Here is a 25,582-nt window from a genome sequence, read left to right as displayed (position 1 = left end):
CTTTACTCAAATGTTGTTAGTTTTCTTTAACATTTTCTTCTGTTCCTCCTTTTCTCAAGTTCCCTACCTTGCAGCCTCTTCACAAAGAGAGCATCAGGGATTCGGGTGGGGGGTGCCTGGTGGCTCGGTCGGTTAAGCATCTGACTCTTTCTCCTCAGATCATGATCTCATGGTCATGAGATCGAGCCCCACATTGGGTTCTATGCTGGACATGCGCCCTGCTTAAGATTCTTGCTCTCCCTCTGCCCTTCACCCCAACTTGCTCTCTCTCTCTCTCTCAAAAAAAATAAAAACAAACAATTTTTTTTAAAGTTATTAAGAAGAGAGTATTGGGAAAGGACTCATTGAACAATCTTCCCTTCCACCACAAACTCACCTGTTCTCACTCATCAGAGGATGAGATTGTTCTTGACATCTTATGTAGTTAACTATGTTTTTGGTATACTTAATTCCCCACCCTTCCTCCCACTTTTTGAAATTTGTCAACCATCCATCTCTTTCCAGTGTTTTCATTCTTTTTTTTTTTTTTTCAATATTAGGTTTTCTCTCATTCTACAAAGATACTCAAGATTCTCTGCATCTTAACAAATAACTCTTCTTTGATCTAGGTGACACCTCAAGATTTAGCCAAGTTCTCTCTTTTCCTTTCCACTGCCTATCAGACTCATCTCTATTCACTACCTCCCCTACTCATATTGACCTACTTATTCCTCAACTCTGCCTTCTGCTGGCACAGCCAGGATCAAAACACTTTGATAAAGGTCATCATTGATCTCTGCTTCCAAAACCTGTTATTTTTAGTTTCTTTTAGTGTTCTTTAGTATTTGATCACAGAAGCTGATTCTTCTTCCTCTACCCGTCTCCTAAGTGTTGTATTACTATGAGTTCCATCTGTCTCATTTTTTCTCTTGGTCAATTCATCATGACTTCAGCCACCACCTGGAAACCAGTGATCTGTCTCCCAAATCTACATCTCTAGTGCCTACCAGCTACCTAAATTCATGTTGCAATACCCATTTAAATATATTGTGGGATCCTTAAAATTTGTCATGTGCAAACAAACTATCTTCTCTTCTCTACCACTGTCCCACCATTGTCATAACCTTTTTTCTGAATTCTGTCATGAATAGTCTCATCCTCTACCCAGCTACCCAAGCCAGAAGTTGTGTTTCATGTTTGGCTTCATCCTGCTTTCACATCTAGGCATTTCAAAAAAAAAAAAAAAAAAAAAAACAAAACAAAACTATTGATTCTGACTCTAAAATATGTCTTGACTTGGCCCCTTCCTTGATTTTCATGCTACTGTCTTCTCTAGCTCCCATGATCTCTGACAAATTCTTATTGTGTGGAGCCCTCATTTAATCAGTTCTGTGTAGGAGTGGTTCTCAACCATTGATGTGCACCAGGATCATATATGAAGATTTTAAAAGCTATACATGCAAAGGGGCACCTGGGTGGCTCAGTCAGTTAAGTGTCCGACTTTGGTAGTTTGGTAGTATAAAACCATCATAATAGTCTTTATAGAATACAAATCTGGTCATGTTGCTCACCTTGTTTAAAACTCTTCAGTTGTTGTCAATGCCTTTAGAAAAACATTGAAACTGCTCAATTTGGTAGAAAGATTCCTATCTAGCTCCGGCCTAAATTTCCCGCCTTATAAACACCTCCCACCCCTACCCTCACCCTCTGTCTGCCCTTCACATCATAGACTGTAAGCATACAAAGTTAATTCTTTTAAATAAACTTTTAATTTTAGAACAGTTTTAGATTTATAGAAAAATTGTGAAAATAGCATAGCCACCATGTATTCCATACCAAGTTTCTCCTATTATTAACATCTTATATTAGTATGGCATATTAGTCGCAATTAATGAACCAGTGTCAATACATTACTGTTTACAGTGAAGTACATAGTTTACTTGGATTTTCTTAGTTCTCACCTAATATCCTTTTTCTGTTCCAGAATCTCAGTCAGGACACCACATTGCATTTAGTTGTCATGTCTCCTTAGGTTCCTCTTGGCCCTTACAGTTTCTGAGATTAACTTTTTTTTTTTTTAATGTTTACTTTGGGAGAGAAATAGAGCATGAGCAGGGGAAGGGCAGAGAGGAAAAGAGAGAATCCTAAACGGGCTCTGCCAGTGCAAAGCCCAACATAGGGCTCAATCCCACAAACCGTGAGATCATGACCTGAGTCAAAATCAAGAGTCCAATGCTTAACCAACTAAACCACCCAGGCACCCTTCAGATTACCTTGTTTTTTTTGATAACCTTGATGGTTTTGAAGAGTACTATCAGGTATTTTAAAGAATGTTCCTCAAATGAGGTTTGTCTGATGTTTTTCTTACGATTAGACTGGGGTTATGGGTTTGCGGGGAGGAAGAAGAACACAGAGGCAAAGTGCCATTCTCATTACATCATGTCAAGAATACATACTATTGGCACACCTAGGTGGCTCAGTCAGTTCAGTGTCTGACTCTTGATTCTGGCTCAGGTCATGATTTCGTAGTTTGTGGAACTGAGCCCCAAGTCAGGCTCTGTGCTAACAACATGGAGCTTACTTGGGATTCTCTCTTTCCCTCTCTCTCTCTGCCCCTCCCCACTCATTCTCCCTCTCTCTCTCTCTCTCTCTCTCTCTTTCTTTCTCTTCCTCTCTCTCTCAAAATAAACATTAAAAAAAGAATACATACTATCAACATGACATCACTGTTGATGTTAACTTTGATTACCTGAGTTAGTGTTTGTCAAGTTTCTCTACTTCAAAGTTAACTTTTTCCCCCTTTCCATACTGTACTCTTTTTTTAAAAAATAGTTTTATTTATTTTTGAGAGAGAGAGACAGAGCGTGAGTGGGAGAGGGGGCAGAGAGAGAGGGAGACACAGGATCTGAAGCAGGCTCCGGGCTCTGAGCTGTCAGCACAGAGCCCGACATGGGGCTCGAACTTGGGAACCTTGAGATCCTGACCTGAGCTGAAGTCGGACGCTTACCCAACTGAGCTACCCAGGTGCCCCTCCATATTGTACTCTTTAGAAGGAAGTCACTCTGTGCAGCCTGCACTTAAGGAATGAGAAGTTATGGTCCACCCCCTTGAGGATGGAGTATCTACATAAGTTATTTGGAATTCTTCTGCATGGGAAATTTGTCTCCTTTCCTTCATTTATTTATTTAATCAATCATTTGTATCCATATGGACATATGGATATTTATTTTATTTGGGGGTTATAACCCAAACTATTTTGTTGCTCATAGTTTTTCAGCTTTGGCCCCATTAGGAGCTCTTTCAGTTGGCTCACATGTCCCGTTAACATACCTCTTTCATTGTGGGGTTTGGGGGTTTGTTTGTTTTATTTTATTTTTGAGCACTTCCTTACTTTCTGGCACTTATTAGATGCTCCAAACTCATCTTGTATATTCCTTGCCCCAGTCCTAGCATCAGTCATTTCTCCAGGGAGCACTAGTTCCTTTTATTAGAGAATAGTATTAGAAACCAAGATCTGGGTGCTTCATGTGCTTGTTGCTACTGTGATGTGGTTACTTCCAGGCCTTCTCAGCCAGCAGAGTAAGGAAATATATGTATATATCCTAACTTGCTAACATGTATATACATATCTACAAATATTTCTATATATGACATCTGTATTTATATAAAGCTATACATGAGTTCATACTGATGATTCCATTTCTAATCCATTACCACATGTATCATTCCAAGCTTCTTCCCTTTGTTTGTAACCTTCCATTCCCAGTGAGAAACCTGGTTCCCACCGTCTACTATTTTTTTCTGAATTGTTCAATTCCAATGTGTTTTTATAGTGCTTTCAGAATTGTTAACCCTTTTTCAGCTGGATTACAGTGCTTATTATACTTCTCGCCTTTAGTTTTAAAGACTAATTCATTTTCAGAGTTACCTTATTAGCATCTTTTTCCAAATTAATTTTTATTTCCTGAATGTACCATATGCTTTCACACTTTTTTGTCTTTAATTGTGCCAGTCCCTCTGCCTGAAATGTCCTGGCTTTTATCCTTATCTCCTTGGAATATTGCCACTCATTCTTCTAGACCCAGCACAGATTTTGCCTCCACCCAGAAACTTTCCTGGCCACTACCAATAGCCTTTAATCATTCATTCGTCTCTGCTCTAATAGCACCTTGTACCCACTTTTACCACACATGCGTCAGGACTCCTTGTTTGCATCTCATTCTTCTTCACTGGGTGGTAAGATCCTTAAGGTCAGAAACCAAATGGATTTGTCCCTGGATTGCCAGGACTTAACAGTAGTGGATATTGTATCTTAGAATCCTCTTGGATGAAAAAATAACAGAAAACCTAATAGTGGCTAAAATATATAAGGACTTATTTTCTTACCTAGCAAGAAGTCCAGAGGGAAGGTGGTAACTAACATTAGTTTACCTGTTCAGGGTTGCCATCAAGAATCAGATCCTTTTCCTCCTTTGTACATAGCATTGCATCTAAGTTCAGGAAAGAGGTAGGGTGAGATTGTGCCAGCAGGATATCCTCTGCCCCCTTTTCCTCTGTAGGAAAGCAACGACATTAGCTCCTTAACAGGTTTCTGTCAGCTAGAACTTGGTGTCTTGTCTCCTCTAGCTGTAAGAGAAGCTGGAAAAGTGAGTTTTTAGGAAGACTAATCTTTTGAATAAGAACAAGATGTTGGAATAATCACAGATGCTCCAAGTAATCACAAGACCACAAGGAAATCAGGGATCTGTTTCTTATTGGATAAAAGGCCTAAGGATAGAAAACCAGTCCAAGAAGGCTCTTCAATACAAGAAAAAAACATGAGTGATCCAAGTGGGAGCACAGGTAGAAAGCACAGGTTCATCTTTTGTAGAATCTAACATACTCTGGCCATCCACTCTATAATCCTACACAATTCAATATTCCTCTCTGGAGACCTTCATCTTGTCTTTTCTCATGTAGAAATTATACCATTCATGTGAATTCTACTTTTTATTCTTTGGCCCCTTTTCTGTTACGCCTTCTGTGGTTTTGCAGTTAGAATTTTCCCTGATAGTCCATGCTGCAGTTTGCCTTGTTTTTTTGCAAGTTATAACTAGTTGTAGTTCTTTAAAGTAGAATTTACACAGTGCTATAGCTTCTGCTTACCTAAATTCCATGTTATTTTGAAATTATAGAAATACATTCATTTGGACACCTTTATTCACTGATTCTGTATTTCAGGCTTTTTATACCCAACATCCATTTATGATATAAAGTTTTTATAATATTCCATTTTGTAACAGGGGAGCGTTATTGATACATTAGTCCAAAATGTGACTGGGTAAATCCTGCATATGTGTACAAGTACCTTCTGCCATCTGCTATACCTAGGGATAGAGACCTTTGCAATGAACAAAAAGCAGAAGTCTCGTTAACAGATGAACTACATCAATGTCATCCATGTGCATTTTTTACTAGCACTTGTCGAGACTGATAGCACATAAAGTATGCCTGTAACTTAGTACCCTTTCTCAGCCCACCAAATCTAATTAATGCCTCCAGAGGTTACTATAGTGCACACAAATGTGAAATGCCAGGTGAATGAGTTAAAACAGATTTCATTCTGGTCCAGCATAATGATTTTGGAAACAACTTCCAGCGTAAGTAGAATGGTATATCCTTCAGATGTTTAGGATTGAGGCTCCTTTAAGATGGGCTGACATGTAATCCCTTAAAGAACTTGTGAGTCCCAGTAGACCCTCGTGAGTACATGGTGTGGCCCCCTTTAAGGGCAGTCATAGTGAGCAAACACTGAGCATGAGATTTCCATTTTGAAGCTGCAAAGTGACTGATGTCATGGTGTGATCAAAGTGCTCTGCAAATACTTACTGTAATTATTGTTGTTGTTCTGTTCTTGCTAATAGCCTTATTTATACCCTGAAATTATAATCATCCATAGAAAGATTAAAACAAGATGTATAAGTTTTCTGAGCTGTTTGCCTCACAGATGGTCACCCTTGGAGTTCTTAGAAATTGCCAGGGTTAATTGAAGCTTTAGTTTTCACTGCAGTGTAGTTGATACTTAAGTGTTTCTTACCTGTCGGCTTTCACTATCCAAAAACAGTACAACAATAGCACTTTAATTTGCTCTCATTAATGCTAGCCTCTCAGGTAATGTTAGTGCAGTTTTATCTAGATGATGTTTGTTCCTCTGAATGAAACCTTTGTACCAGCTTCCCAACTGAGAAGAAAAGCTAAACAGTGACAAAGGTAAAAACACAAATGTCTCGCTAATTTATCTTTTAAGATGCTCAGAACCCAGGAAACATCAAAGGGGAGTTAACTTTTAAGTGGAGGGCAGGCATTTAGTGTATGATTAACAGCAGTTTCTTTTCCTGTGATTTCAGTTAGCTGAGACAACTGGGAATCATTCTTGGGGAGCCTAACAAATAGTTTTTGCTCAGAGCCAGCTGAATGCTCCAAGGATAACTGTTACAGATTCACACAAACAGCAGTACTATTTGCTCTAGTTCTTTGGTGCTTTTCTGGTAGTATTGAGATGTGAGACAGCAATCTTAGGATCAAGCTTAGATAGAAGGCAAGTAAGGTCCTCCTTTGCCTCTAACCCTCAGCTGTGTAAAAGTAGAAGACCAGCGAGAATAAAATGGGTATTAAAATGTCACATTATTTAGGTGATACAAGAGCTCTTTGCCTGCATCTTGAGATTTGAGTATTGGCAAAAGTGTAACGATGCTTTCCTAAATCTGGGGACTAGTGTCTCCCACTGGAATTGCTTGCTATTTAATTAAGGCCCAAGAGAAGAAACAATTGCAAAAAATGAAGGAGGAGAAGGAATTCTGAGCCTCCTTAAATCAGTTAGAGCAAATTAGCAACCCCAGTAAAGACTGGAGAATCGATGCTGTAATCCTTCTTGCTTGCAGGTGTGATGCACAAAAGTAGAAGGCAAATGGGTGATTTATATGTATGTGAATAACAAAGATGTAAAAACAACATGCAATGAAAGTAGAGCGTGGACTCTCCAGTTAGACTGCTTGAGTTCAAATTAAAGCCTCATCAGTTATGGGTTGGGTGACCATTAAGCATGTTAGTTTTATGTCATCCTGTATGGGTTTTTCCTTTGTAATGTGGGCATAAAAATAATGCCCTGTGATAGGGAAATAGAGGTTAAATAAGATAATACATGTAAAGTGCTTGGAATAGGGTCTCACACATGGCAAATACTTAGCTTTTTTATTAGTTGAGATTTACATGAAAGATAAATTGGGATCAGTGCTTTTACTTCCTCAAATATTTTTTTCAGTTTTCAAAATTTAGTATGGAGTGTTTCCTTCAACTGAAGTTATCCTTTTTACTTAAAAAGTACTTAAAACTATTAGTCTATAAAAATTAAATTTGCATTTATTTAAGAAACACTTTTGCATGTTTGTAACATGAAATATCCTTGTACATCTTACATATTCTGGTAGAATATGGTATAGTTTGTTGGTATGGTAAAACAGATGGGTGAGTCGTTGTGAAAAGGGCTCCATTTTAGTAGAAAGCAAAGCCTTTTGCCAAAATCAGAGGTAGGGCAGAGATCTTCCTTCTATACCAAGGCTCCTTCTTTTGCTATGCACAAGTGATGAGCCCCGCAGAGTGGTATTAAAACCATCTTCTGCTTGGCTTGTCATACTGTATGTGGAACCTGAGGCATTTTGTACATTTGTGCTTTTCCTTGCATTCTAAAATAGGTCCACACTTAGCTATATCTAAGCTGGCAGAAAGTCTGTCAGCATTTCATGGCATGCCTCTGTGTACTTACAACTAAAAAGTATAATGTTATGGATAATAAAATTCTGATATTTACTCTGATAAATTCTGTTATCACTCTGATATTTATCTGAGCTTCAGTTCCTTTTTGGATCTGTTCCTTAGTGATTTCTTTAGCCAATTAACTACTCATGACTGAGTCGTGGCATTGAACTCTCAGAGGGCCATGGCCCTGAAGTCATGCTCATTCTGCTTCACTTTGACCTTGACAAGACTTGATAGGAAGAACCACTATGGGATGGTGAGCTGCAAGTAGGAACCTATAGGCAAAGTAAGTAAAAGAAAGTAAAGTAAAAAGTAAAAAAAATACCGTATGATTTTATGGACTAGAATTTGATATGGCAGAATAGGTTTGAGCTAAGTTAAATGAAGGGTGAAGACCACGAAACTCTTTCAGGTGTTTCCAACAATAAACAAAAACTTTCTCAACACCAAACAAGGATTTGTGAAGATTTTTGTTACCTTCATTTTTCTCTTCTCTGAACTGAAGGACCTCAAACTAAGTATCAGCCTTAGCAATTAAAGCACACTAAAACACGTCTAAAAAAGTCTTACTTAGGCTTCTCCCTTTTAGATACCCTCAAGTTTTATTTCTGACAAACACTTGATAACTTGAAACTACAATGAGAAGCGCTAAGTCTGTGAGAAAAGCTGCATTGTAACAATGTAGCCAATATTCAAACTATTCAAATATACAATTGTTCTACTTATCAGAGTTATGCTGGCCTCATAAAACAAAATGATAAGTGTTGTCTCCTCTATTTTCTGAAAGACTCGGTGTAAGATTTTGTTATTTCTTCCTTAAGTGTTTGATATTCACTAGTGAAGCCATTGGAGCTTGCAGTTTTCTTTGTAGGCAGGTTTTTTGTTTTTTATCATGGTAAAATATATATAAAATTTAACATACGTTTTAATCTTTTTTTCAGTTTATTCGTTTTGACAGACAGCGTGCACGCGGACATGTGTGCAAGTGGGGTGGGGCAGAGAGAGTCCCAAGTGGGGCTCAATCCCACAAACTGTGAGATCATGACCTGAGCTGAAATCAAGAGTTGGATGTTCACTGATTTGAGCTGCCCAGGTGCTCCCCATTTTAATCTTTTTCAAGTATACAGTTCAGTGACATCAAGTATATTCACGTTGTTGTGCAGATATCACAACTATCCATCTCTAGAGCTTTTTCCCCAACTGAAGCTATATACCCATTAAACACTTCCCATTCTCTCATCCCGGTAGCCCACCACCATTCTACTTTCTGCCTCTATGAATTTTTAACTATTCTAGGAACTTCATGTAAGAGGAATGATACTACATTTGTCCTTTTATGATTGGCTTATTTTACTTAGCATAATTTCTTCAAGGCTCATCCATGTTGCAGCATGCATTAAAATTCCCTTCTTTTTAAACTGAATAATATTCCATTTTACGTATATGTTATTTTGTTTATCCATTCATCTTTTGGTAGACACTCAGGTTTTTTTCCACCTTTTGTCTATTATGAGTAATGTTGCTATAAACATGATGTACAAATATCTCTTCAAGTCTTTCCTTGCACTTACTTTGGATATACATTCAGAGGTAGAATTGTTGGATTGCACAGTAATACCATGTTTGGTATTTTGAGGAATTGCCATACTGTTTTCCACAGCATCTGCACCATTTTATATTCCCACCACCAATGCACAAAGGTTCTGGTTTCTCCACATCCTTTTTTTTTAAATAATAGCCATCCTAATGGGTATGATGTTTGTTTTGCTTTTAATTACAAATTAAATTTATTTAATAAATTTAGGGCTATTTGAATTTTTTTTCTTGTGCTGTTTTGGTAAGTTATTGCTACATTGTGGTTTTGATGACATTTATCTCATCTAATAAATGGAATATAATTTTTTGTAATACTTCATTATTAGCTTTTCAATGCCTATAGGGTCTGTGGTGATGCCTCCTATTTTATTCCTGTTATTGGAAATTTGTGGGTTTTTTTTCATTTTTTTTCACATTAGATGAATAATGTGCTGAGGTCATAACAAGGTTTGAGGGAAGCACATGTCACACAACACAACAGCATGAACACCCAATCCTTACACTTAAGAACTACAAAAGGATCCAGAAATTTGCATTTTTTGAGACACAAGTGTTGGAGATTAGTCTTGCCAGAAGCTTATCAGTCTTATTAATCTTTTCAAAGAATCAGCTTTGACTTTGATTTTCCCTGTTTTGTCCATTTTCTGTTTCATTGATTTCTGCCCTTATTTTTTTTTTTTAATATTTTATTTATTTGTGTGTTTGTTTCAAGTATTTATTTTTGAGAGAGAGGAGAGAGCACAAGCAGGGGAGGGGCAGAGAGAGAGGGAGACAGAATCGGAGGCAGACTCCAGGCTCTGAGCTGTCAGTGCAGAGCCAACGCCACTGGGTCTCAAACCCACAAACCCTGAGATCATGACCTGAGCCGAAGTCAGACACTTAACTGACTGAGCCATCCAGGCGCCCCAGTGTTTTATTTATTTTTGAGAGAGAGAGAGGTATAATGCAAGCAAAGGAAGGGCAGAGAGAGAGGGAGACACAGAATCCAAAGCAGGCTCCCAGCTCCCAGCTGTCAGCAGAGCTGCTATGTAGGGCTCGAACTCAGGAACTGTGAGATCATGACCTGAGCTGAAGTCAGACACTCAACCACCAAGGTGCCCCCATTTCTGCTTTTAGTTTCTGTTGTTTCATTCTTTCCACTTGCTTCGCATCCCATTTACTATTTTTCTAGCTTCTTAAGATTGAAACTGGATCATTGATTTGAGATCTTTCTTTCTTTCTAATAGAAGCATTTAAAACTATCAAGTTTCCTCTAAATATAGGTACATCCTATAAATTTTGATATTTTAACATTTCATTGTTATTTAGTTCAACATATTTTCTAATTTACCTTAAGATTTACTAACTCATGTAAATCTTTGACCTATATGTTGTTTAGATGTGTGTTGCTTAATTTCTAAGTATTTGGGAAAATTTCTAGATATCTTACCCTTTAAAGTTTGGATTAAAAAAGCAAGAACCGGGGCGCCTGGGTGGCGCAGTCGGTTAAGCGTCCGACTTCAGCCAGGTCACCATCTCACGGTCCGTGAGTTCGAGCCCCGCGTCAGGCTCTGGGCTGATGGCTCAGAGCCTGGAGCCTGTTTCCGATTCTGTCTCCCTCTCTCTCTGCCCCTCCCCCATTCATGCTCTGTCTCTCTCTGTCCCAAAAATAAATAAACGAAAAAAAAAAAAAAAGCAAGAACCAACAATATGCACTTTAAATGTAAACACACAAATGCATTTAGAATGTGTATATATATATATATACACATATACACATATATATGTAAGTATATATATACACATATACACATATATATAAGTATATATATGTGTATGTGTGTATATATATATATATATATATATAATATATGAAATACTGCATAAGACAGCTGGTAGGATTATATTAATATTAGACAAAGTAGACTTCAAGAAAATAACTATTACCAAAACTCAGGAGGAATATTTATTAATGAATCAATTCATCAGAAATATTAACATTAAACATTGTTAATGGCCAGAAAGCATACTCTGTATGATTTTAATACTTTGGAATTTACTGAGACTTATCTTGTAGAATGGCCATATGGGTCTGCCTTGGAAGGTATTTGCCAATGCACATTCACAAAAATGTGCATTCACAAAAATTCTCAACAAGATAGTAGCAAACCAGATCCAACAATACATTAAAAGAATTATTCACCATGATCAAGTGGGTTTTATTCCTGGGATGCAGGGCTGGTTCAATATCCGTAAATCAATCAGTGTGATACATCACATTAATAAAAGAAAGGATAAAAACCACATGATCCTCTTAATAGATGTTGAAAGGCATTTGACAAAATACAGCATCCTTTCTTCTTAAAAACCTTCTTTTTGAGGGATAGAGTAGGGATTTGAGTAGGGATAGAAGGATCATACCTCAAGATCATAAAAGCCAAATATGAAAGGCCCACCACTAATATAATGGGGAAAAACTGAGAGCTTTCCTCGTAACGACAGGAACATGACAAGGATGTCCACTCTCACCACTGTTTTCAACATGGTGTTAGAAGTCCTAGCCTCATCAATCAGACGACACAAAGAAATTAGAGGCATCCAAATCAGCAAGGAGGAAGTCAAATGTTCACTCTTCACAGATAACATGTACTCGATGTAGAAAACCCAAAAGACTCTGCCAAAAAAACCCTGCTAGAATTGATACATGAATTCAGCAAATTCACAAGATATAAAATCAATGTTCAAAAGTTGGTTGCATTTCTATATACCAATAATGAAGCAGCAGAAGAGAAATCAAGGAATCTATCCCATTAACAATTTCACCAAAAACCATAAAATACCTAGGAATAAACCTAACCAAAGAGGTGAAAAATCTATATACTGAAAACAATAGAAAGCTTATGAAAGAGATTGAAGACACAAAAAAATGGAAAAACATTCCACGTTCATGGATTGGAAGAATAAATATTGTTACAATGTCGATACTACCCAAAGCAATCTACATATTCACTGCAATCTTGATGAAAATAACACCAGCATTCTTCACAGAGCTAGAACAAACAATCCTAAAATTTGTATGGAACCAGAAAAGCCAAAGAAATAGCCAAAATAATGTTGAAAAAGAAAACCAAAGCTGGAGGCATCACAATTCCAGACTTCAAACTATATTACAAAGCTGTAATTATCAAGACAGTATGGTACTGGCACAAAAACAGACAAATAGATCATTGGAATAGAATAGAGAACCCAGAAATGGACCCACAAATCTATGGCCAGCTAATCTTTGACAAAGCAGGAAAGAATATCCAGTGGAAAAAAGACAGTCTCTTCAGCAAGTGGTGCTGGGAGAAGGACAGCGGTATGCAGAAGAATGAACCTGGACCACCTTCTTACACCATACACAAAAATAAACTTAAAATGGATGAAAGACCTAAATGTAAAACAGGAAACCATCAAAATCCTAGAGGAAACAGACAACAACCTCTTTGACTTCGGCTGCAGCAACTTCTTACTTGACATGCCTCTGGAGGCAAGGGAAACAAAAGCAAAAATGAACCATTGGGACCTCATCAAGATAAAAGGTTTCTGCACAGCAAAAGAAAAAAAAAAATCAGCAAAACTAAAAGGCAATCAATGGAATGGGAGAAGATATTTGCAAATGACATATCAGATAAAGGGTTACTATCCAAAATCTATAAAGAACTTATCAAAATCAACACCCCAAAAAAACAAATAATCCAGTGAAGAAATGGGCAAAAGACATGAATAGACACTTATCCAAAGAAGACATCCAGATGGCTAATAGACACATGAAAAGATGCCCAACATCAACACCACTCATCATCAGGGAAATCACCAATCAAAACCACAATGAGATACAACCTCACACCAGTCAGAATGGCTAAAATTAACAACTCAGGCAACATCAGATGTTGGCAAGGATGTAGAGAAAGAGGAACCCTTTTGCACTGCTGGTGGGAATGCAAACTAGTGCAGCCACTCTGGAAAACAGTGTGGGGGTTCCTCAAAAAATTAAAAATAGAACTACTCTGCAACCCAGCAATTGCACTACTAGGTATTTATCTGAAGGATACAGGAGTGCTGTTTCAAAGGGGCACATGCACCCCAATGTTAATAGCACTATTGACAATAGCCAAAGTATGGAAAGATCCCAAATTTCCATCTAGTGATGAATGGATAAAGAAGATGAGGTATATATTTATGATGGAATATTACTTGGTGATCAAAAATAATGAAATCTTGCCATTTGCAACAACATGGAAGAACTAGTGTATTACACTAAGTGAAATAAGTCAATCAGAGAAAGACAAATACATGATTTCACTCATATGTAAAATTTAAGAAACAAAACAGATGGGGCGCCTGGGTGGCTCAGCCAGTTAAGCATCCGACTTCAGCTCAGGTCATGATCTCACGGTCTGTGAGTTTGAGCCCCGCATCAGGCTCTGTGCTGACAGGTCAGAGCCGGGAGCCTGCTTCAGATTCTGTGTCTCCCTCTCTCTGCCCTTCCCCTGCTCACGCCTCTGTCTCTCTCTCTTTCTCTCAGAAGTAAATAAACATTGGGAAAAAAAATAGTTGAACATAGGGGAAGGGAAGCAAAAATAATATAAAAACAGAGAGGGAGACAAACCATAAAAGGCTCTTAAATATAGAGAACAAACTGAGGGTTGCTTGAGGGGTATTGGGAAGGGGTGAGGGGCATTAAGGAGGACACTTGTTGGGATGAGCACTGGGTGTTATATGTAAGCGATGAATCACTAAATTCTATTCTGAAATTATTATTACACTATCTGTTAACTAACTTGGATTTGAATTAAAAATCATTATAATAATAAAAATAATCAGTCTTTAAAAAATACAAATAAAATAAAACAGAATCCTTAAAACATCAAAATCTAGATGGTCGAATCATGCAAATACACACAAAAAGTTAACAAGTTAATGCCTCCTGAGTGGTGTAGCCTGGTAGATCCCCCAACAGTCAGAGGAAGATGTCTCTGTGTATTGGGCTGGCCCAGGACAACGCTGTAGAGAAGGTGGGACAGGGTTATAAGGGATCCATTAAGACGCAAGAGTAGATAGGGCAAAGGACAAAGAGGAAGAGGGAGAGCACTCCATGCAGGAGGAAATCATTAGCCGCAAGGGGGGAAACACTGTAATAAAAAAGAAAGGAAGAAAAAAAAAAAAGAAAAAATGTGCATTCAGCTGTTATTAGGTATAGTGTTCTTTCTATGTGTCATTTAGATCAAGTTGATAATGTTAATTCTTCCATATACTTACTGATTTCTTGATAGTTTGTTTCTAAATGTTCTTTTTATTACTGGGAGAGGGGTATCGAAATCTTGAAGAATTACTGTGAATTTGTTAATTTATCCTTTTAAAAAGTTTTGTTCATTTTTGCTTCATGTATTTTGAAGCTCTGTTATTATGTACATGCACATTTAGGATTGTATGTGTTGATAAATTGGCTCACCATTATTAAATGTCCCTTTTTATATCTGTAATACTCTTTTTTGTGTTAGTCTACTTTGTTATTAAATAACAAAAATTCAACTGAATAAATTATCAAGTTGGCTTTATTAACCAATTCACAAATCAGGCAGCATCCCATCTAGCAGGTAGAAAGGAGATCTGAAGGGCTACAGAAAGGAAAAGGTTTTTGAAGGTAAAGAGGGAGCAGAAAAAAGGAAATTATTAGCAAAGAATTCATTGTTTTAGGCAAGGTTCCCCTCCTAAGGAGAAGTGAAAGGGTGTCTCAATAAAGTCCCTAGTGCTGACAAGGAAAGTCTCATGCTGACTGATTAAAGGTTACATTTCTGGGGGATTAAAACTACAGTTAGGTTAGGTATTAAGTCTTATTTTACTGACTTGGGGCCTTACCCTAAGTGATGCCATTTGGGTCCATGGTTTTATTTTTAACACTATTAATATAGCTCCACCAGTTTTCTCATGCAGCATTTGCTTAGTATCTGTTTTTATTTTAATTTAGTTGTATTTTTATATTGAAAGTGCTTTTCTTATAGACAATATGTGGTTGAGTCTTGCTTTTTCATACAAATTGACAATCCATGTCTTTTAATGGGAGTCCATTTACATTTAATGTAACTGTTGATATAGTTGGGTTTAAATATGCCATCCTAGGGGTGCCTGGGTGTCTTAGTCAGTTAAGCATAACACTCTTGATTTCAGTTCAGGTCGTGATCCCGGGGTCATGGGATCAAGCCCTGCATCACGCTCTGCATTGAGCATGGAGCCTGCTTAAGATTCTCTGTCGCCCTCTGCCTGTGTCCCCCATTTGCATGCTCTCTCTCTCTCTAAAACAAAAAAATAAATAAAAATAAATTTAAAAAGATAAATATGCCATCCTAGTATTTGTTTTCTAATTGTCTCTTTTGTTTTTAGTTTCTCTGTGCTTCCTTTCCTGCCTCTTTTGGGTGAATGGAATATTTTTAGCTATACTTCTTTGTCTTATTTCAAATAAAAATACTACTTGGGGCACCTGGGTAGCTCAGTCAGTTAAGCATCCCACTCTTGATTTCCTCTCAGGTTATGATCTCACAGTTGATAAGTTCGAGCCCCTGTCAGGCTCCACGCTGACAGCGCGGAGCCTGCTTGCATTTCTCTCATTTCTCTCTTACACTCTCTCTCTCTGCCCCTCCCCTGCTCGCATTCAAAATAAATAAATAAACATTAAAAAAAATACTGCTTATTCATGCAGTTTCATGTATTTTGAAGCTCTGTTACGTACACGCATGTACAGCTTTCTGTACCGGAATTCTGTCTGGGGTTGACCTTGCCCATCTTTTCTTTTCCCATCACAAAATGAAACCAAGACCTAGTAGACATTAAGCTAACATGATAGTTATAACATAAGACACACCCTTTTAAATCACTGTAATCAATGTAACTGGATAGCTGTCTGTATACTGCCACATTCTTCTGTCATGTCCTTCTTCCATGCTGTATGCTGCTTAGGAGCCAGCCTGGAAGATATGAAGTTGTTTCCTTCTTATGAAATTTATGTCAGGCAAGGATCATTTTTGTATTATCAGTCAAACAGTTAATTCATGAGCAGCTTGGTGCTGCCCTTAGAAGCTTGCAATTTGGTTAAGGCATTTATATAATTTTATTATGTATTTTTCTATGTTGTATTATGTAAGTGTATCATATTTATATAATAAGAAAGATAAAGAGCAATACAAGGCTGTGTGTAACTGTTACCGATAATAAATAAATGAGGTAAAGATGTTTATGTAGTTAATTAGAAAAACAAGCTGCCTAAACAGCTGCCTATAGAGATTCTTGATCATTTATACTGAGAGAAACTCGTATCTTTTTTCCCCTGTCTTCCTCTTTTATATAGATAGATATAGATAAGTATCACATGATTATTTGAAGATTGAAATTTCATTTTGATTTGGCTTTCCTGGGTGGAAAACGTTTACATCATTTTACACTTTTGAGCATGAATTGCCTCTCTTTCTAGGTGTAATCAGTTTCTACTCTTCAGCATACAGATTTTATGAGTAATATTCAGTGCAGAAAGAGAGCTCTAAAAATAATTGTGCAGGTAGGATTTTGTTAGTCTTACATGGAACACAGGCAGGAGAAAAGAACAAAGGCACATCAGAGGAAAGGTAGTGGTAGGCAGAGCATTTAATTTCATTTGCCTCCACCAAAGAGCTTGCATTTAGCAGAGAAGGAAAAACAAACAAGAAACAGGAGATCTGCAGTAGCTATTGAATGTTTCATTTCTCATCACCGTTAGTCACATTTGAATGGAACCATTACAGTCTTTTTGGTGTATAACTAAGCCTTTCTTTTTCCTCCAAAAAGAAGATCTTGAATTTTATGTTTAAAAGCACAATGAGATGTTTTTGACATTCTGCAGTTCATTTTGAAAATCACAGTCAAAATCCATTGCCTTTCAGTAAGGTGGTAAAGGATGTATATAATACACGTCATTTTTACACGTAATAGTACCTTAGATAGTCTCTAATGTGTATTATGTACACACACCTTTTAGCATCTCTTTCTATCTGGCAGCTTACAGCATTAGGCTGAATGTTTTGGTGAACAACTGAGTCGGGGTGAAATGCTGAGCAGTAGAACAATGGATTTTTATTATAAAAAGTAAGCTCTTCACAGCTTCTTTCTGATACTTTTCTGTAAAGATTGTAAGCCAACATATTTGCCAGTACATAGTTAAGATGGCATACTCTTTAATGTTAAAATTATTCTCCCAGAAATGGAGATGGAATTGACTAACCAACTGATGATTCTCCTCTTGAGCTATGATTTATGTTTTGTACAGGGAAATCTATTTTGCAAATGTATTACTGACTATTCTTACAAATAAATGTATACAGGGTTGTTATAATTAAGAATTGCTGGGCTCATCTACTACTACAGTATTTACTTATTATTTGACTAAATTTCATATTATTCAGCTCAGCCCAGGGAAGGAGATTTAGTAGGTTTGCTTTCTTATTCTGATACTACTATACTTTGGTTTTCGGTCTAGTGGTTGTGAAATATTCCTTACAAATATGTTTGCTTAGAATCCCCAAAACAAAATAATAAAATCACTTAAAAAAACCTTTTAATACACAAAATTCATATTCTGGGCTGATATGCTTTGGCTGTGTGCAAAAATTAAATAAACAAATACCAAACAAAGCAAAGTTGGTCAAGGCTATGACTTATGAAGAATACCAGCCAATGGTACAACCCTAAATATTCTTTTTCCTTCTCTTGGCCTGAAAATACTTCAGGAGAGAAGCTATCATACCCATCTTTCATTTAAAAATGATCAGTTTTCATGTCTTAGATTCCAAACCTTTTAGAATAGTTTTTGGCTCTTAGATAAAACAATACACTGTGTAATCCATATTGACTCATTAATCATTTGTAACTTTACAGGTACTGATTAGGATGAATGTGATTTGGAGAAATTCTGTTTCCTGTCTAAGGATAAGAAAGGTGCCACATAGATACCAAAGTGGTAATCACCCAGCGGCCCCTCTGGGATCAAGGATTTTAACTGACCCAGCCAAAGTTTTTGAACACAACATGTGGTGAGTTATGTTTCAAGGTCTAATATATATGCCTGTTAAACATTAACAGTGGTATTATTTTCATTTAGTGCCAAGAAAGGATTTTTAAACTTGATCCGTGTTGTTAAGGTCCAAAGGCAGGGTAACTCATCCTAACTTAAGTGTTGCCAATTCTGAATTTCTTCACAAATGGAATTGGAAAAATGACTTCCCAAGTGCTTTCCTCAGCTTTGGTGTTCTTGCAGACCCTTCCTGCTCACCTCTGGTCCTGAGTACTTGTCAGTCAGCAAACTGTATATTCACCACCTGCTGCTTACTGAGCAGGGAGAACACACTGGTATGACCCTAGTCTGTGCTTTTAGGAAATCCAGCCTCTGTTCGGAAGGATAGATATTTCTAGGAAAAAAAATACATGCAGTACATAGCAGCAGATTGTAAGGGCCCAGTGTGTTCTTATAAGGCATATGCACTGTATGTCTTCTAAGAATAACTCAGTAGTGCAAAACCACTTCTCCTTTGACGCTGGAGGATTCCCCCCCCCCCCAATTTCAGCTTTATTGATGTATCACTGATATATAAAGGAAGCTTTCTTTAAGTGGAGAAATTGAGATCAGGATTATTTATTCTGTCTCCAGTACCTAGAACAGTCCCTGACACATAAATATTTGTGAAGTAATGACTTAGATAGTTAAAGCTGGAATAAGGGCATTCTAGGTGTGTAAAAAGTCATAAAACACAGAGATTGAAAAGTATAAGACATATTCAGGAGACTGTGAACAGGATAGTTTTCCTAAAATAAGGACTCTTAGAAGATTTATAAATGATAAGGCTGGAATGATATAGAGCAGGTATGGGGGTGGGAGCAGGATTGCATGAGTTCTGGAATTCACAGCTGAAGTAGAAGGCATTCAAGAGCCACTAAAGAGAAATGGCAGCATACATAGGCTATTAACTATTGTATATTTATTTGGTTAACAGTATACTAACTAGATAGATCAGCAGGTAGAACTAGAAGCAGGAAAGGACCAATGAAAGAGAGATCTCAAAGGAAGAATAAATAGAACTTGATGCTTTTGCAGAGTAAAGGAAAAGAAAGCATTTGACTCTGAAGTTTTGATCCAAGATGACTAACTGAAAGTTATTAATTAGTTCCACACTATACAATATGTGGCCACTAGCCAGATGTGGTTATTGAGCACTTGAAACCTAATTAGTCTCAAGTGATATGTGCTGTAACATTTCGAAGACTTAGTATGGGCTCTCTCAGCCTTAGTGCCATCTTTTTGGAAACTTCTGCACCATGAGGAAGAAAAAGCAAATGTTCAGGCTGAAGTGTAAAAGAAGATGAGGTAGAGGTCCAAAGAAACCACTAGCTTGTGAACCCATGGAAGCCACAGGAGCAGAAATAAGGAAAGACAGAGGCGGGGATGCTGTTACAAATTGTTGAATTGCATACCAACTTTCTAGAACTTGATTCAATGGGTCTAGAATGTCCATCACCATCTGATCACAAGGACCACCTTTGAGCGACCCACCTTGTTTATTATACCAAACAGTTCCTTTTGGTCCTTTGCCCTGGACCCGTGACTTTCAGAAATAATTCTGTTTTCATTTGTGGCTGAATGTAACATGTGTACAATAAATCATCTCTTCTGCTGTCTTAGCTGAAGAAAAAAAACAGTAGAGGCGTACCTGCGTGTCTCAGTCAGTTAAGCATCTGAGTCATGATTTTGGCTCAGGTCATGGTCTCACAGTTTGTGAGTTCAAGCCTCACATCGGGCTCTGCACTGATAGTGTGGAGCCTGCTTGGGCTTCTCTCTCTGTCTCTCTGTCTCTCTCTGTCTCTCTCTCTGTCTCTCTCTCTGTCTCTGCCCCTCCCCTGCTCATGTACACTTTCTCTCGAAATAAATAAATAAACATTAAAATAAAAGAAAGTACAAAAAGAAGAGGTAAAATATATCATTAAAATTTTTTTATACTGAACCACATGTTAAGATGATATTGTTTTGGATATATTGAATTAAATAAAATATATTATTAAAATTAATTTTATTTCTTTTAGCTTTTTTTAAAGTTTGTTTATCTTGAGAGTGTGTGCATGCACATGTGTGTGAGTAGCGGATGGGGAGGGCAGAAGGGGGGAGGAGAGAGAATCCCAAGCAGGCTCCGTGCTGTCAGCACGGAGCCCAACATGGGACTTGATCCCATGAAACGTGAGATCACAACCTGAGCCAAAATTAAGTCAGACACTTAACCGACTAAACCACCCAGGCATCCCTCTTTTAGCTCTTTTAAAAATGGCTACTAGAAAATTTTAAATTACACCTATGGTTGACATTATATTTTTTTGGACAGTTGCTGAATTAAACTACTTTGCCTGCCATTACCAGTATGGACAGTTAGAGTAGGCTGTGAGATCATTGCCAGGCAATTAAACCTCCACAGGAACTTCTGGTCCTAGGCAAGATCTTCGTTTACCAAGTTTTTATTCTTCATTAGAGTCTCGTGATTTAGCGGTCTATGTTCTCTTCTTCCATCTGCTACCACCAGCTCTTTTGTCCAAGGTTCCTGCCTACCCATTTATGTTCTGTTTTGTCATAGACTGTCAGGGAAGCAAGGGTCCTCTGGGTCAATGCCTCTCAAGCATTGTGGGCTAGTACAAGAATCCCTTGGGGAGTTATTATTTCACTAGGTCTAGAGGTATGGCCCAGGAATTTGTAATTTGAAAAAGCTCTTTTAGTAATTCTGTTGAGCAGCCAGGTTTAGGAATCTTTGATCCAGTCCAGTGGTTTTCAAACTTTTCTTTAGCAGTGGAATTTTTTTCCAGGTGAAGTCTTATCATGGAATCCCAATATTTAAGCGGTAAAAACAAACCTGGTCTTAATGAAGCATGTAGAGGCCTGAGGCACCAACAGCTCCACCTCCCTTTTCCTCTCCCACGTGCCTCCCTCACTGTAGAAGCCTCATGGCCTCTTAGGGTTCTGTTAATTGAAGTTTGAAAAACCTTAATCTAGTCTCGACAGCTGTCCTTCTCCACAGCATACTCCCTAAAAGGTTGTGCAGCCCATGCCAGGATACTTGTAGTGAACTCTCTCCAAAGGTGGATTCGTACTGTAATAATAAAAATAATTTCCTCCAAAGAAAGAGGAAAGTAAAAGTAGTTGCTTCCTATCATCTCCTCATGTACCTGTTTTGCTGTGGTTGCTTTTTTGTTTGTTTTTTGGGTTTTGGTTTTTGTTTGTTTTTATTGTTTGTTTTTGTTTTTGTTTTTTGCTTAAAGAGAAGATTTGTAAATTAAACTGAAAACCAGAAGACTGGTTTACTTTCCCCTTCCTTCAAGTCCAAGTTCTGTCCAAAAGTTCTGACTTCCTCATTTCCTCCTTTGTAGTTAAGAATGTTTCCTCTCTTGGGGCGCCTGGGTGGCGCAGTCGGTTAAGCGTCCGACTTCAGCCAGGTCACGATCTCGCGGTCCGTGAGTTCGAGCCCCGCGTCGGGCTCTGGGCTGATGGCTCAGAGCCTGGAGCCTGTTTCCGATTCTGTGTCTCCCTCTCTCTCTGCCCCTCCCCCGTTCATGCTCTGTCTCTCTCTGTCCCAAAAATAAAAAATAAAAAAACGTTGAAAAAAAAAAAAAAAAGAATGTTTCCTCTCTTGCCAAACTTTGATTTTTAAAAGATGTTTTTAGAAAACTACTGTACCTGTCAGTTCTTTCTCAGAGATGTAAAAATTGTCTACAGTTTATTTTTCTGTTTAGCCTCTAATTTAGTTAGTAAGTACTATTTACTCTATATGTGACCCACTTTTTACAAATATTTTTTGAGGAAAAAATAAATATACCCCTTTTTATTCAGTTTCTGATATCCTGAGAAAGAATTGCCCTCCAGCCCATTTCACTAAGAAGCCTGAGTTCTCCAGATAAAGAAGATGGAATGAATCTGAAAAACAAAGTATTCTTCCTTCAACAAAATGAATAAAAAGTAATAAAAGCAAGCAAAACTACCAATAGCAACCAGGAAAGTCCATAAACATGGCAAATTAGTGATCAAGTAAAGAAACCGTAGATTCATATGTGGCTCAGAGTGGTTCCTGACCTCACCTTCATCTCTCAGAAGCAGTACCAGGAAAAGAAGATCAGCTGGCAGATCATTACTAATACTCATTAGCAGCCCAGTAAAGGTTGAAAAAGAACTCTTGAAAATAAATGGTTTTGCCAATGGCAGCAGAGTTTAAGGTCTCAGCAGAGCAGGGAAAATCCTGAGGCTCACCATTTTCTGGGGTTCCATGCTGAATTGGGAGAACTATCCCAAGCCCAAGTGAAACCCTTTTAGGAATAGGACACATCTTAACTAGATGAGTGAAACCTAGCATAGGACTTAATGAAAGGAAAGGGAAGGGAAGGGGAAAGGAAGGGAGAAAGAAAAAGAGAGAGAGAGAGAGAATGAGAGGAGGCATGGGGAGGGGAGGGAAGAGAAAACAGATTTCACACCCTCATAAAGGCTGTCCACTACCCAGTGGAGTTTCCTCCATCTCGCTCAATTCTAAGACCCTCAAAATATAGGAAAGTGGATACAATCTATAACGCCGAGCCTTCAAACTAGGAATTTACAGAGAAAGATAAAGAGGTCTCTGAGTAAGGTTGGGTGTCAAGAGAATTTATCTGCAGAAAAACAGAAAGACAGAAAGAGGGAGAAAGAACATAGCAAGCATTATTGATTCGTTTGCATTTTCCAGTATTTAAAGGAAATCACATGTATTCTCTTTTTTGCCTGGCTTCTTTCACTAAGCATAATTACTTTGAGATTTATCCATGTTGTTGCATGTATCAATAATTTGCTCATTTTCGTTGTAGATAAAAGACTCATGAGAGCTTTTTACAAGCTCTCAAAATTCAGTAAACAAAGCTCGTGATAAGAATATATAAAAAGCTCCCAAAATTCAACAAGAGCCCAATAAAAATGGGCAAAATATTTGAACAGATACTCCACCAAAGAAGACTCACAGATTAAAAAAGAAGATACATGGATAATAAGCACATGAAAAGATGATCAGCATCATTATTCATTAGGAAAGTGAAAATTAAAGTTAACAATGAGGGGCATATGGCTGGCTCAGTCAGTGGAGCATGTGATTTTTGATCTTCCCATCATGAGTTTGAGCCCCATGTTGGATGTAGAGATTACTTTAAAAATAAATAAATAAATAATAAAAAGCTTTCAAAAAAAAAAAAAAAGCTAAAGACACAATGAGATACTACTGCAAACTTATTAGAATAACTAAAATTCAAAATCCTGTACTGAATATTAGAGAGGATGTAGAGGAACTGGAACTTTCATATACTACTGGTGGGAATATAAAATGGTATAACCACTTTGGAAAACAGCTTAGCAGTTTCTTAAAAAACTAAACATAAACCTGTAATATGATTCAGCCGTTCAATTCCTAGATATTTACCCAAGAGAAAAGAATGCATATGTCCGTACAAATACTTATACATGATTATTCATAGCAGCTTTATTTGTAGTAGCCAAATTTGGAAACAACCCAAATGTCCATGAGTAAGTAAATGGACAAATTGTGTATTATATATATATATATATATTATATATATATATATATATTATATATATAATATATATATATATATATAAAATGGAATACTACTCAGTAATAAAAAGGAATGAGATACTGATAAACATAACAATATGGATGAATTTCAAAATAATTATGCTGAGTGAAAGAAGCTAAAAATGAAGAGTATATATTGTATTCTTAGTGCTACACCAGAAAATGCAAGATAATATATAGAGACAGACAGCAGATCAGTGGTTGTCAGTGGAATTGAGGGTGGTGATGAGAAGGGGAGGGCTGGAAAAGAGGAATTTTAAAGGCACACAAGGAAACTTTTGAGGGTGATGGACATATTCATTGTCTTGACTGTGGCGATTGTTTCCTGAGTGCCAACATATGTCGGAACTTCTCAAATTGTACACTTTAAATATGTGCAGTTTACCATATGTCATTTATACTTCAATAAACCCATTAAAATATAGTTATATCCATACATTGGAAAATAATGTAGTAGTTAATAAAAATAAGAGAGATCTGGGGTGCCTGGGTGGCTCAGTCAGTTAAGCATCCGACTCTTGTCATCGGCTCAGGTCTTAATCCCACGGTCATGAGTTCAAGTCCCACACTGGGCTCTGCACTGGGCGTAAAACCTACTTAAAAAAAAGAGAGATCTATGTATGTTGATATTAAGAGATATCAACAACAAAAAGAGCAAGTTGCAGAAAAGTATCGCAGGTCTCATTTTAGTAAGGAATTCTTGTGCGTGTGCTATATGTGTATATATATCTTTGTTTTTATATACACAGAGAAAAGTCTGGAAATGTCTACATCATACTGTTTATCTGAGGAATGGGCATGAGGATGAGACGTAGAGATTAAACTTTATATTTTATATGCATTAGTTACTGTTGCAATTTTAAAAGAATGCCCTCCATACACCTATTCCCATCTTACTTTCTACCTGATAAATTCTTTATTCTTTAATAGCTGATTAGAACTCATCTTATTAAAATTTTGAGTTCTACCAAATCTTTTTCATCTTTATGTCTCCAATTCACATTTCAGTGCTTGAAAGATACAGGTTCTCAATAAATGTCTAATGATGGAAGTGGGTATTAGCTTCTTCCAGCAGCTGTGACCTCTATTTAATGGAATAGAGAATATGCAGAATATGCAGAAGTGGGAAGGCATCACTTCTTTCTGTGTGTCTTTTGTAAGTCATTCATTCCTAAGGAAGAAACAGATTTACTAATAAAAATAATCAACGGAAATGCTTAACTATAGCCAAAAAGACAAGTGGGCAGCCAGGAGTCATAAGTATAAGTTAGTGTCAATAGTAGAAAAGATTTAATTGAAATTAGTTAAATTATTAGCTGATATACCTGTAATAATTGTATTTCATCCATCTGAGGCTCACATTTGTTTCACTGATTAACATCTCTGAAATCATGATATTTCTTACAACTGATGACATCTTACAATTATAATTGGAATGTTTTTTTTCCTTTCTTACCGGTACAGAAAATAACTGTCTTAGATTTGACGAATTAGGATAATTATAATTCCGAAGTAGTTAATCTTAATTATATATT

General features: G+C 37.2%; 1 protein-coding gene and 1 non-coding gene across 6 annotated transcripts in view; one reads left to right on the top strand and one right to left on the bottom strand.

Moving 5' to 3' along the window:
• The window catches only part of METTL8 (methyltransferase 8, methylcytidine), an 87,427-nt gene that overhangs the window by 22,884 nt on the left and 38,961 nt on the right, over nt 1–25,582 (top strand). For all 5 annotated transcript variants that reach the window (XM_045480173.1, XM_045480175.1, XM_045480176.1 and 2 more), the window contains one exon: nt 18,292–18,446. In XM_045480173.1, the coding sequence (XP_045336129.1) occupies nt 18,292–18,446 (155 nt within the window). The remainder of the gene's footprint in view (nt 1–18,291; nt 18,447–25,582) is intronic.
• Nucleotides 9,783–9,891, bottom strand: LOC123600270. Its single transcript, XR_006713628.1, has one exon. It is a non-coding gene; the product is annotated as a small nucleolar RNA U13 (small nucleolar RNA).

Source organism: Leopardus geoffroyi, chromosome C1 (genome assembly GCF_018350155.1).
Source record: "Leopardus geoffroyi isolate Oge1 chromosome C1, O.geoffroyi_Oge1_pat1.0, whole genome shotgun sequence".
Lineage (NCBI taxonomy): Eukaryota > Metazoa > Chordata > Mammalia > Carnivora > Felidae > Leopardus > Leopardus geoffroyi.
This window is presented reverse-complemented; position numbering and strand designations above follow the sequence as displayed.